Here is a 14,164-nt window from a genome sequence, read left to right as displayed (position 1 = left end):
CACACAGCATGACGAGCATCCAAGGAATCAAAATCAACTGTGAATACAAACCTCATTCTTGCTGCAGCTCTGTTTTGGCTTTGATGTTTTTTAAAATCAGCTAGTATTAATGCACAATGGGAATTCTCCAGGAGGGTCAAAAAGAATACAGTTTTGGAAAGAAAGTTATTCACCTAGCACAAAAGGGGGAAAAAAAGGAAACAGAAAACAAAAACAAACAAACAAACAAAAGGCTTCTGGGATGACTATAAGGTTTCCTAAAGAAAAACGGGGTGTTTTAAAGTGTTGTCTATCAAAAGTGATTGGTTTCCCTAAGTCAGAATGGGTAGTGTATGGGTAGGACAGTAAAGCTGGGGACATCCATGTGCAGCTGTGCACAGTAAGAGGCTGCTCTGGACACACACTTCTTGTACCTGTGGATGCACCACTCCATGTTATTTATCAGTATCAACCTCAGCCACCAGCCCTGCCCAGAGCAATCGGTGTGCCACGACACTGAGCTGCCACAGCTTCTGTTTATGATATTTTAAGACTGGAAAAGAAATGAGTCCCACTTGCACTAACCTTTGTTTGCAAGTATTAGTGCACAACCAACTCCTGTGCGCATAGAAGACAGAGAGCAGAAATACGGAGTGCAGGAATTCACCAGGCAGCTACATCCATGATGCTACAAGGATTGGGTCTGCAGGGCTTGTGTCACTACTGGCAGTTGTAACTGTGCATCCCACTGCCAAGAAAGGCCAGGGAAAGGCTTAGTGTGCATGGAACCCATAAATAATTAACTATCAGAATATAAAATAAAAGCAATGAGGGCACAAAGCAGGAAGCAATTTCCATACCTCCCTGCACGGCCCCCCGTTGACAAAACGAGGAGGAGAACAGTCATCCTCTCAGTGCTGCAGGTTCACCTTACAGTCTGTTTAGCCACACATTCTGCTATGGAATCCACCAATCTCCCTACTTCACGAAACTGATGGCATTATGGGAGGACCACAAAGTACACAACAGTCTCGTGCAGCAAAGCAGCAGGAGAGGGGAACAACTTTGTTTACAGCTTCCTTAGTTTCCTTTAAGACATGCCTTGCAACCAAAAACCACATGCTCCACTACTGGAGGCACAGGAGAGTTTACAAGACGTAAATACATTTTTAAAAGCTCCACGTGCACATCTGCCCCCATCGGTTTGTTTTCCACCCTCAGTCCACACACACACACACACACACTTCCCCGAGGTGCTCTCAGTGAAGCAGCCGTGCAGGTGAGTGTCCCTCAGAGGCCGCCCCTCGGCTTTTATGGGTATTTGTCTCCCCAGCACGGAGTGCAATTTCTTCTTCATTTATTTTATTAGGTGAGGTGTTTAAGGGGATATACGGTCATCTGGAGCTCATCACTGTCAAATTTTCAGCCCTGTAGCTGTTAAGGGTAAAGGAGCTAGTTTAGCTCCCTGGTTTACAAAGTGCCGAGTACCTCCAATGAGGTGCCAAATGCCCACGGTGACACTTCAGGATTGCTCACAGGGCCCGATCGAGGCGCTGAGCAGCACTCCTGGTCACAGCGGTGCTGGGGCAGAGCAGCACTCACAACACAGTGCCAGACTTCTGAGGCAAGGAAGGTTTCCCTGGGCCTGTGACAGCACGGTGCCTGGTCCAGGGAGCACTGGATGTTAGCATCCCTACCTCCAAACTCTCAGCTGAAGTGAAAAAAGCAAGCAAACATTCAAGACAATCTTAGTAGGTTGTGGATTAGGTGTTTATTTCCAAACATTTTCATCCCACATACACAGAGGTGACATAATTCTCTCCAAACCCTTTAAACCCATCCTGTTTCCACCGGGCTCAATGCATTTCTTTCACTTTCTTTCCAGGGGGAAAAAAAAAAAAAAAAAAGATCCTACAGACTCTTTACAGATCACTTTTCCCCAGAAGCCTTTGTTAAAATCAGCTCTTCTACTGGAAGTGAGCAATAAAACAAGCTAACAAGACAAAAAAAAGTGCAGAAAGAACTGCTGACAGCCATACTTCAAAATATCCACAGCAAAAGGGCTGCTCCAATGGGGCTGGGACAGCAAAGGCTTTCATTGCCTGGACACTTCTTCAAACCCAGACTCACTTGGCAGCAGTCACCTGGTGGCAGGTAAGGTAAGAGCACACTTTTCAAGTAACTGCAGAAAAGCATTTTGAAATCAGTGTGTAAATGCCACGGAGAATGCCTCGAATGCCTCCATGCACTCAGGATGAGAGCACCGCCCTGCAGTACTGAATTAGCAGACAGTAAACAAGCAAACACAGAGAGAATTAAGAAGTTGCATCTACTTTCATTCATTCTGACACTTGCCATTTATCTTTGCTTTTGAACAGACTACTTCAGGCTGCACTAGGGAGTGAACTGCAGCATCCTGGGAAGAAATAATACCATTGTAGCAATAGAAGCCTCCGCTGCAGCATCTGTTATTAAATCTTTGCGGAGAGGTGAGAAAACCACCGTCACAGCCGTGGATCAGCAAGGTTCTGCTACATGCATTTCACAGTTCCAGGCACTTTGTGTGAAGGCTGTTACTTGCCTTTTATGTCAAAAAAACGAATTTATGCCAACTTTTAATACTGAATCCTTCAAGGCAATGATCCTCACAGCCCGCAGTGGTCCACAAAGAGCAGACGGCAGCAGCAGGGAGAGGAAGGACAGAATCCGGAGGAAGGACAGAATGGTAGCGGCTAATGCTGCCGATACGCAAGCCGTTCTGCGAGAAGGAAACAGCCGTCATCGCACAGTGCCTCCCTGAGCGGCTCGCAAACTGCCTTTTGAAAGCATCAGGCGCTGTGCTGACTCCGACCCGGACACACGGCAGCACGAGGAGCTCCCACAGGAGCGCTAACGCAGCGCAAGGGGCTGCCGCACCCGCACCGCGCAGCCACGCACCCCGGGTGGCAGCGGGGCACGAGAAACACAGGACCCGACGTCGTACGGAGAGGACGAGAACTCGCACACCCGCACCAACTATAGCGCAAGTGCTCCAAAGCGAGCCAAGTTTAAACAAACTTTACGCTAAGCTCACAAAGTTCAATCTTAGCTGAACTACAGGAAAAACTCTCAGGAGTCTTCCAGAAAAGCTCAAATCCCCCAGGAGAAAGTTGGTCTGGAGCCTCAATAACGGTGTTTTCCTGACGGTGAAGCCGCACAAACAGCGCAAGGTGCCGTGCCACGCTTCCCTATGATGCACACTGTTAGGATATAACGCTTCCGTGCCGGATAAATTAGAAGCCGCAAATCCCTGAGATCATCCGTGAGAGCACACAACCGCTATGGGCCGGCACATAAAGAAGCGACGACAGCTGACATTGAAAACGAGTCAAAAGCAAATCACCGTGAAAGTTTCTGCCTAAAATCGGCAACTAACCGAGGCACGGCGCGCGGCTCCAACCGTGAAAAGTTGCGGCCGCTGCCGACGCTCCGCAGCGAGCCCCGCTCCCGATGCACGGTCCCGTGCCGCGCCTGAGCCTGCGGAGCTCCTCGGGGCGCTCCGGTGCTCGGCGACCCGCGGGAGCGTCCGGCCCTTCCCGGCCCTCAGCGCTGCCCCCCGGTGCGGGGCAGAGTCCCCACGGATTTCTTCTCCGCTACGATTTTGCTCGCCGGCGCTTGAGCGCGGCGCGGCGGCGAGAGGAAGGCTGCGCGGGGCTGAGGGATGCGACCGAGCCGCGGCAACCGAACGCGGGGCTCTCAGCCCACCGGGATGCTTTGCCCGGGTCGTGCCGCCGGACAGCACTCCGGGGCCGGGGCAGAGCGCTCCTCCGCCTCGCCGCGCAGCGGCCCCGTGCGAGATGCGCGCTCGCCAACTTTGCAAACTTCTGCGCGAGCGGCGGAGGCGCTTCGCCACCCGTCCGCCGCGCCGCTCTGCCCCGCGGGAGCCCCGGGCACCGGGAGCGGCGAGCCCGGCGGGGAGCCGAACGCCGCGCAAGTTGCGGGGGCGAAGCCCCGGCCAGAACGGGGAACCCCCCGACCCTCTCGCTCCGCCCTTTGCACTCACGCTGCTGTTCTCGCCCGTCCAGTGCACCATCGCCTGGTTGTGAGACGCGTCCCCTTTGAGCACGAAGGAGGTGCTGAGGAGCGAGACCCGCTCTCGGCCCGCCGCCGCCGCCGGGGATGCCCTCCGGGAGCGGCCGCCCCCCGCCGCCGCCGCCGCCGCCGCCGCCCCGCCGCCGCCCCGCCGCGCCTCGGGCGGGCTGCGCGCCCCGCGGGTCAGGGCGCCGGGGCGCGGGCGGCCGCAGGGCTCGGCGCAGCGCGGCGCGGCGGCGGCGCCCAGCAGCGGCAGCAGCAGCAGCAGCAGCGGCAGGCGGGCGGCGGCGGGGGACACGCGTGGCCCGCCGTGCGCCATGGTGGCTCTCCGGCGTGGCAGTGACAGGCGGGGAGGTGGCGGGCAGGGAGACACCGCCGCGGAGGGCGGGGGCGGGGGAGGGTTGTAACCGGAGCGGGGCTCGCGCGGCAGCGGCGTGCGCGGGGCTGCGCGCCCAGCCGGGGCGGCGCCGCCATCTGCTGGCCCGCGCCGAAACGCCGCGCGGCGGGGATCGCTCGGAGCGGGGCGGCGCGGCACCGGGACGCGGCGGGTCGTAGGCGGGCCGCCGTCCGACGTACGGCGGGTCATACAGGGGATCGCGCGCTGCGCTGTACAGCGGATCGCACACCGGCTCAGGCGCTGGGACGCGCACCGGGACACGCACGTGGGCTCCACAGTGGGCCACGCGCTGTGCTGTACAGCAGGTCACACACCGCGACACAGACTGTATTATGCACCAAGTCACACATCGTGTTGCACATGGCGTTATAAATTGGGTTACAGACCGGGGTCACGCTGTCACACACCGGGTCACATCCCGGGTCACACATCAGACCGCACCGTGTCTTGCGCTGTTGAGACCTCACCTGGAGCACTGCATCCAGATGTGGAGTCCCCAGTACAGAAGAGACGTGGATCTGTTGGAGCGCATCCAGCGGAGGACCACAGAAATGATCGACTGAATGGAACATCTCTCCTACAGGCTGAGAGAGCTGGGGCTGTTCAGCCTGGAGAAGGTTCCAGGGAGACCTGAGAGCGGCCTTTCAGTGTCTAAAGGAAGAAAGAAGGGGGCAGACTCTTTAGTGGGGTTTGTGGTGACAAAGGGGACATGGTTTCAAACTAAAGGAGGAGAGATTTAGACTGGATATAAGGAAAAATAATATTATAATGGTGGTGAGGCACTGGCACAGGTTGCCCTGGAAGGTGGTGGATGCTCCATCCCTGCAGACAGTCAAGGTCAGGCTGGACACGGCTATGAGCAATCTGATCGAGCTATAGGTGTCCCTGTTCACTGCCAGGAGTTGGACTAGTTGGCCTTTAGGGGTCTTTTCCAAACCAAATGATTCTATGATTCTGTGTAATCCACCATGTTGCACACCGGGCTACACGTGGTGTCACACACCAGGTCACAGGCAGGGGCACACATGGGGCTGCACACCAGGCCACAACCACGCTGCCCAGACCCTGTATTCCAGCTGCAAACATGCAGGAATCATCAGCCCACCCCACATCACAGGGCCACCTGTGAATACTCCCACTAGGCAGGACTGCAGTACTCCCAGCCATCGCCGTGCACCCTCAGCTACCTGCCTGTCACTGTGGGCCTCCTGGCAAAGCAGGCACACCCAGCCAGTGCAGGGTTTGGCTGTGAGTCCTGAGAGGGTGCAGCAGGAGAGTAAGGAGGGAGCTGTGTTAGGTGTCAGAAAAAAACAAACAAACAAAAAAACCCAGTATCTACTATTTTACCCATACCATTTACAGGCCTGGGATGCCTGCCATTATGTCATCTTCCCAAGCACGGCCCCACAGCAGCTCTCCCCTCCTTCTTCCACTACTGATGCTGAATGAACACACAAACTGCCAACACCAGAGGGACCTCAGCAGCAGCTCTGGTGTCCCTGCCCTGGATGCCCTGCCATCAGGATGCAGAGCAGGCAGCATCACCTGGCCCCACTCACCAGAAGCTGCCACTGGGGCTTCACAGGGGCCTGCACGTTAAACTCGTTTCTGAAACATTTTATGTCTTGTATATAAAGCAATGTATATATACTTACATATCTTGATTTCTGGAGACTATACTGAAAGCTTAAAGGGCCTATGTAGCTGTATGAAGCTACCTAAAGGAATTTAAATACAAGCGTAAGGTGAGAATGATCCTGGCATGCAGTTAGATTCTTCACAGTATGTTATCTCTGCAAAGCACTACTCTTGCAGTGAAACACCTGGCTCCAGTGGGCAGAAAGGGTGTTTTCCAGGCACAACCCCTTGACTTGCAAACTGGTATCAGTGAGAGATGGTGATAAAACACTCATTTGGGTCATAAGTGTTCAGATATGTTCTTCAGGGGTGCAGAAGTTAGGAAGTGACTCAACAGCTCACAGAGCAGAAAGCCATTCCTGCCGGGGTACCATCTGCACATGGAGCATGTCACCTTCCATCTTTTGCACCTCTGCACAAAGGGAATGACGGAAAAATGCAATGCTGAGTTCTTCAGAAAACCTGGACTAACCACAATACTTCATTTGACAGTCAGACAGTCCTATGCTTATCAATTTTGCATTCACACCACTGTGTTCGACAGGTGGGGAGCAGCAGAGATGATAACATCCAGGTTCCCAAGGGTTGAGTTCCTTACACATGTCAATTACTGACATTTCCTACAATGAAACTGAAAAACAAAACCAAAAAGCAGTCAGTCAGTCTAGAACTAATGAAACTCAGCTTCTTACTTGAATATTTTCCCACTCTCAGAATGTCTTTCCCATATATCTCAGTAGACCTAACAAATCCACTTGTCTGTCACCAGACTGTGCAATCACAACACTTCCTATTTGTTTCTGTGACCTCCTCATTTGCTATTTTAGCTGAAATTGCCTTACAGGTTGAGAAGATGTTGACCAAGGTGGAAGGAGAAGCTGATTGCTCACTGACAAAGAAAAACTAGGCTGGCCTTTTCTTCCTTGGCAAATAAATTAAAAATCTCACCTGAAGGATGCTGAATCAGAGGCAATGGATGTAACTCTTATTTCTCTGCATGAATTGTGGGATTTAAGTACACGGGCATGAACCATTCAACCTACTGCTGTGCTTGTCACTGACTGAATCCCTCTGTACCATGCTCTTCAGAGGCCAAGGATTAAATGGAAATGAAGTTAACCTCCCTATTTCTGTGCTTTAGAGAATCATATCCATGACCGATGTATGGCCAACATTAAGAAAATATTTACACCATCGGTGTTTATGCGATATTCTTAGGACACAGAGAACTTCAGCAACTAGGTAATGAGCTTTTACCTGGCCACCTCCTCAATGGTTTTTTAAGCTGCTTTTACATCACACAGATCAATCAATCCAATAAATAATGCACATTTAGTACACCAATAATTCACAATGATAAAGTGTTGTCACTCTAGACTAGGGATATGGCAGCAACAGCACCTGTTGCCCTGTATCACTACTGTGTAGCTTATTACAGTACAGCTTAAAATACCAGAATGGAGCATGTTGGAAGAGAAGGCTGAGGTCTGCAAAACTGAAAAGGGAACTTTATGATATAAATCCCATTCCTTTCATTCCAAGTCCTGTAGGTAAATCCCCTCTTAACATTTATTTGTTTTGTTCTAGTTAAAGGTCTCCTAAAACAAAAATCTTTCCTAAATTTCTGCCACCTCCTATCTCTCCTACAAACTCTGGCCCAGCAAATAGGCTAAGACACACAGAAAGACAAATAGCCTTGTATCAGACACCTCTGAGCTCTTCTAGTCCCAGAATGGAAATAGAAAAAGCTTGAAAAAGAATTAGTGCCTTGTAAATCTAAGACAAGTTTCTTCCTGTTAATGGCAGAATTATTAGTGCTATGCTAATAAAGTCTGCTCGAATTTTTATTGACTGTCAGATTAGATTAAGATTAAGAGGACTTCAGTTAACCACTTTATTTTTGCCAAGTTCATTTCTGATCAAACACTGAAAAGTATTATAAAAAGTCATAAGTCTGCTTGAGCAGAAACCAAGACACTGTGCTAACATTCCTTTCATTACTGGATGTAGGAAGTACTCTTGTAAATAAAGATATCAATAAATTTGTTATATGTTTCAGATAGCTTTTTTAGCACAGTAGAGCAAGATGGCCATGTAGAAACAACACAATAGAAAATCACAGAATTACTCACACAAATATGTTCCTTATAGATCATTTACATATTTTCAAGGCTGATTTAAATTAATATATCAAGATGCATTTAAGATACCTTATTCTATACATCAGATAGAAAATGACTGCCTGTTACAGTGACCTGCGGGGTTTTCAACAAAATGCTCATGCATGAAAAGAACTTCATCTCACGTCTTATCAAAATGCCTGACTCCAGCACAGCCTTATGACTCACTCTACGTTGTAAGCTATCAAATTAATAAATGGCAAAACTTTACTGCCTTGTTACCCAATTATCAAAAAAAACAAATGCTTTCCTCTCTGTTAAATGGATATTAATACACATGATGCCGTACCCTAACTTCCTTTATGCCAAACAAAACACTTTGTGTTTAGCAAGGCCTCTCAAGGTCCAAAATAATTTCTATTTATATTACTAAAATTATAGGAAAAAAATCTTTCTATAGTAAAAAAAAACAAAACAAAAAAACCCAAACAAACAAACAAAAAAAAAACAGGTGTCACTTTTAACACCTTTCTCAACAACTGTTCCATTTGACAGAATGAAAAAAAATCAAGCCAGTGTCACACTGATTTTTTCTCATACATTCATTGCTCTGTCACTATCAGCTGCTATCTCAGATGCCCTCAGAAGAAAACCACCTTAGTAGCAAGAAATGTTTGTTGACAGAAGGGCACAACTTCACTTCTATGGGCATTTCTGCAGTAGAAAAAAAATAAAAGTAAGAAACAAAAAAGTGAGTAGATGTGTTTGTTCTATGAAAGCCTGCCTAAGCTATAAAGTACACTTTCAATTATCCTATTCAAATTTGAACAATATAAGCAAGGATTTCAGTATATTGTATTATCTCTGATTATTATTGAGTGCTGTGTTCAAGTATGAGTATACTGACACACACATATGAGAAAAAAAATGGAAGAATTGTAAGTGATCTGGGAGAAAGCTAAATAGCTTATAATTTTAGCATTATTAAACTATCAAGCAGCATGTATGCAGAAAAACTAACACAACCAGCTGTCTTCAGATAGGCCAGTAGCCCTAAACAAGAAGTTGCTGGGGTAGGCCACAAACCCTATCCTTTGAGCATCTTCAGCTCTCCGTTAACTCAGTGAAAGTGCTGGTGCTTACTACAAACCTCAGCACCCTGCAGGATTCTTCCTGGGGAGCAGGTAAATATACACTACAGTTTTCTCAAGCTCCAGCTCATAAACTGAAAGAAAAATGTTGTGACTTACAAAACAGGTTGACAATTAATACAAGCTGTTTGAACCTCTAGCATTTCATCTTCTATTAGTTAAAAATACCTGACCTGTGTAAATCTACTCTGTATCTGGATCCTTAAATGGTGGTTTAGTCTGAAATTAAAGCATATGGTGAAAAATGTTTTATGGTAGCTACCACAAGTCTGCAGCCTTCATAATTTCTCACTGACAATTAATGAGAACTGAAGACATGAGAGAGTTGGATTAATTGTCTACACCTTAAGAGCTCACAACAGAACAAGTAGAGCTTTTCCTTTCATGTGGCTAACAAGACTGTGGGAATTGTTTTCATGGGATAGCTTTGCAATCATTGTGCTCTTTCAATCTCAAAATTTCATGAGGCTAACTTGAGAAAATATGGAAAGCTGGAAAAGATTTGAGCATTTAGGTAAATAAGATACGGTGCTGAAGGAGGTAACCTTCAGGTTTATGTTCAGCTTTGTATACGTACAAGTATGCAGTTCCTTTTATCTTGGAAATACTGTTGATGTCTTACCAAACACTTACCTTTTTGTCTAATATACAGTATTTTTACCTGTGTCAGTAATCAGTTCCCTAAAATGGTTGCATTTCTGAGAAAATGATATCAGAAATAATCAGCAAAAGAAATATTAAACTCAACTAAAACCATCCTAAATCAGTCTCGTGGTCTTTTGGAAAGGATCCCAGAAGACACCATTTTTCTTACAGGAGATCTTCCCATCTGGTAAATGCTCAGTGGAAAGACAGAGGGACATACCTGGGGCTATAGTACAATCCTCTCAAACTCTTCATGGAAGGAGCTTAGCTAAGAGTGCAAATGTGAGTAGGCTCCAATTAATAGCGTTTGATCACCAGAGCCCATCCATCATACTGCAAGCAATCAAGCTGTACTCAGTGCAAGACTGGGTGCTGCCTGTGTGTCTGTTTGAAGGGATGAGAAAGGGTTTCACTGTGCGTTTTCAAGGAAGTATGCTGACTTTTGTCTCATGTCTGAGGTCTCCCAGTTATAGCAGCGGTTGGTTCAAAGCCAAACCAGCAAAAAAATGAGAGGTATTTGTGTAAGACATTTTCTCAACTAGAACATCATAGAAGATCCCACTACTTTCAATCCGTGAAACAGATTCACTTGTAGTAGTACCAACCTTCAGGAGCAGCTGCTTTAAATAATTAACAGAACAGTACATGAATTTTGCTTAGGTGATACTTTTTTTCTATGCTGGCTCATTCCATTTTTTTTTCCTTGTTTCTGATCTAGATTTGTGTGGTTTAGAGAAATGGATAAAGATGAACCTTTTTCCTCCGTGAAAAGCAAGTTACTGGCAGCGTTGTAGCACTGCGAAAAGGTGTACTATTAGATGCCAGAGACCCTGAGGATCACACATTATAGAGTAGACCATTTTCCAAAAAAGCCATATGGGTAACAGTAAAAATTACAGTAATAGAAACATAAAAGACAACTGGCGCCTCTCCTACAAGCTATTTTTGCTGAAAAATGGAACAGCTGAAGGCAGATGTTTTGGATAAGTAAAAGGTTTTAGAATCAAAAGATGAAGAAATACAAAGAACTTCATGCTTTCCAAGACTCCCCTTATCAATTACATTTCTATATTTAAACATTGCTTTCCTTTAAATCACTCTTGTTCTGCTCTTGAGTTGGTAAAACAACAATAACAAAAAATATTTCATAGCATCTTAAAATCTCATTTTCCGCATCAAGTAAGATAGCTTGTGTCAAGACGGTATACTTATTTTCCCAAAGAACAGGTAGCTTTTGGTATTGTCCCATGAATATAAGATTACCTAACTTGACGAAAACAAAGTAGTGCATAAATATCATGCTGCTTTGAATAGCACTATGCAAATTACACTATCAGTACCTCTTATAATCACACCAAATGAAAAAATATCCATAAAAAAAGGATTTATCTGTCCTTTTTTTCTTCCCAGTGCAGTTATTTCCCTCCATCCCAAACAATTGCAGCCTAGCCTGAACTTCCCATTGAAATAGCTCATGTCTATGAAGACTCAGGTAGGCATTTTCAATACACTTGGCTCCTAACTCCCACAGAAACCAATGGGCAGCTAAGAGCCCAAATGGTTTAAAAAATGAATTTGCCTTTAGAAATCTCACATAAGATACTGTTTTATTTTTGTTTACACATGTTTTTTGTTTACATATGTATGTCCTAATGATACGCTTGCTGTATCATTCACCTAAAAACTGAATAAGTACTATGTAAGAGGTAAATAAGAGCAAATGTCTATCAATAGGAAGCAATAAAATTTTCTGCATACACAACAGCTGGAAGAGCAATAAGATGTTTGCTAGCCTTCATGCTTTCAAAGAAAGACAGAAAACTAAGAATAAATAAATCCTCTGGTATCAAGAAAGGAGAATACAATAATAGTGAAGTCGAGAATTTCACTTCAGTGTTTAAATCTTTAAGGCAAACTCATCATTTTTTACCTTCAGTTTCTCTCTGGCAGTGCTATGTCAGAAAGGTCTTGCACAGTTTTCTCATTGTCTTCTTCCCTTTCCTGTCTGACTGAACCTCAGAGAGCTTTTAGTGGTTATTACACTACAGGATCTGAGCTGACTTCTAGTTTTGAAATTATATTGTGGAAATATATTTAAGAATGAAAAGAGACCTTAAGTAGGATGTTTCTTTTTCATCCTTATTTGGTAACACAGTAGCCTAATCTACAGAAGACCGGACCAGAAATACAGGGAATATGGACATTAAAACTTCTAACAGAACAAATCTGCTTTGAGGTCACAAGACAGCATTCTAAAACTGAATTTATATCCCCAAAACTGTAAAAATTGACCAAAAAAAAAAAAAACAGGAAAAAAAAAAACACAACAATTACTTAAATCTATATTTTAATGGGGAATCTCCTAAATTACCACATTTCACTCCAATTTCATGTATGATTCTGAGTCCAACCCACAGAAAAGCAGTACATTTATTTATCCACTAAAATACATACAACCAGGAAAAAAAAAATCTAAGCAAATAGAATGATTAGACCTCTTCTCTCAAGAAAACTTTCTGAAGTAAAATATATCAAGGCCACAGATTTCCTTCTGCTATTGTAAAGGTTCTGCAGTTTCAGTCTGCTGTAATTATATAAATTCATCCATCAATAAACTATGCTAAGTCTTATTCAAGAAAAGCCATTAAAAATACCTGAATGGCAGAGCAAAGATAGCACTCCCTGACAAACAAACATTCCTTCCATAGCTATTTTTATAAGCACTAAAACACCTATACCATACTGCCAAAAATTACTTTTTCCCATGAATTTTAAAACAGTTTCATGTGGCAAAAATAATCACCCTTTGTGCCTATAGCGCAGTGTTTATGTGTTTTCCCTTGTTCAGCTTTCAACCCAGGAATAAATCACTGCTCCTGCAATTTTCCAGCAGTGCTCTTGTAGCTCTAGCCTGCATGGAACTGCATTACAGGACACAAATCTTCTGTTTTGGGGAGAAAAAAAAAAATAAAAGACTTCTCATGGGGTCTCTGTTGTCAACAGAAAAAAATAGGAGTGAAGACACTCAGTTGTAGCTGGCTTGATGCAACATTTTTCTCATCCTTAAGTTATTCCTATTAGAGTGTCCTCAAGGCACCTTCATTTCCTAGGTTCTCCACTTTAGCTGTATTAGTAGCTATTCCTAGGGATGCGAGTATTATTATGAACTGGGTGCATACTTCATCTTTTTTTATACTGGTTAACTGAGTCACCTTCCATTTCCAAAATGCTAATTCTTTGTGAATCTCTGCAATATTGCACATGGCCCCTGGACTTCATTAGTTCAATCAGTCAGTAGTCACCAGGGCAGCATTTGATACAGTGCTTATCTCTGTGGGGTTATAAATTATGGAAAATATGTTGAATACATTACTGACTTCGCAATGACAAAGAAGAGCAATAAAGGAAGGTCCCCGGCCAAGGCTCACAAATCAGCAGAGACCGCATGCAGACATTTAATTTAAATCATGCTGGTGAAGTCCCTGACTGCACTGGGAATCTTCTGTATCCCTTGAAACAAAATATTTTGGGGAATTTTTGAAGAGTTAAAGATGGAAAACATCCTGACTTCATGTCCATCGCACTCACTAAGCATTAGCATTTCAAAAGAGAATGATTAACTCCATAGTATTATTTCCCACACAAATGGTGTTCCAATACAGGCTGTCATATTTGTCATCTGGACTGCTTATTTCCAGCTTGTCCTAAAGGCTTATCCATGCTCTGACTGCTAACCTAGGTTGGAAACCAATTTCCAGTGCAGTTAAATCAAATGGTTACTTTGTAATCTGAGGGCTGAAACTTTTTGGTCTGTAGGTTTTGCAGGGCTGGAGCCTTGGAGGGACCTGGATTGCAGGAATGTCATCAGGTCAACAGACCAACTAAATTAAAAGTCATTGCTGGGGAGGATATACAGAGTATGCTGATCTATGGTATGTCATGCAATGCCACAGAACTAAAGCTGCTCCTTCTGGTCAACAAACAGCAACCAGAGAATAAAAGTAGCCTCTGGCCATTCAGAAGTTGACTACCTCTGACATACATCAAATGTAATGATGTCTTAAAAGCAGCTGCCATTCACTTATTTCTTCTCCTACTATAAATGTTTGTTTCTGAACCTTAGATACACTTACTACCATGTAGACAAGCCATGACTGCAATGA

The 14,164-nt window shown here is 45.1% G+C and overlaps 1 protein-coding gene across 1 annotated transcript in view; it reads right to left on the bottom strand.

The window, feature by feature from the left end:
• Positions 1-4,184, bottom strand: part of SORCS2 (sortilin related VPS10 domain containing receptor 2) — a 534,993-nt gene extending 530,809 nt beyond the window's left edge. The window contains exon 1 of the mRNA XM_046940567.1: positions 4,022-4,184. Coding sequence (XP_046796523.1) covers positions 4,022-4,051 — 30 coding nt within the window. The 5' untranslated portion in view covers positions 4,052-4,184. The remainder of the gene's footprint in view (positions 1-4,021) is intronic.
• Between the last annotated feature and the right edge of the window lie 9,980 nt (positions 4,185-14,164).

Source organism: Gallus gallus, chromosome 4, assembly GCF_016699485.2.
Source record: "Gallus gallus isolate bGalGal1 chromosome 4, bGalGal1.mat.broiler.GRCg7b, whole genome shotgun sequence".
Taxonomy (NCBI): domain Eukaryota; kingdom Metazoa; phylum Chordata; class Aves; order Galliformes; family Phasianidae; genus Gallus; species Gallus gallus.
Note: the sequence above shows the minus strand (reverse complement) of the source record. Positions and strands in the feature narration are given on the sequence as shown.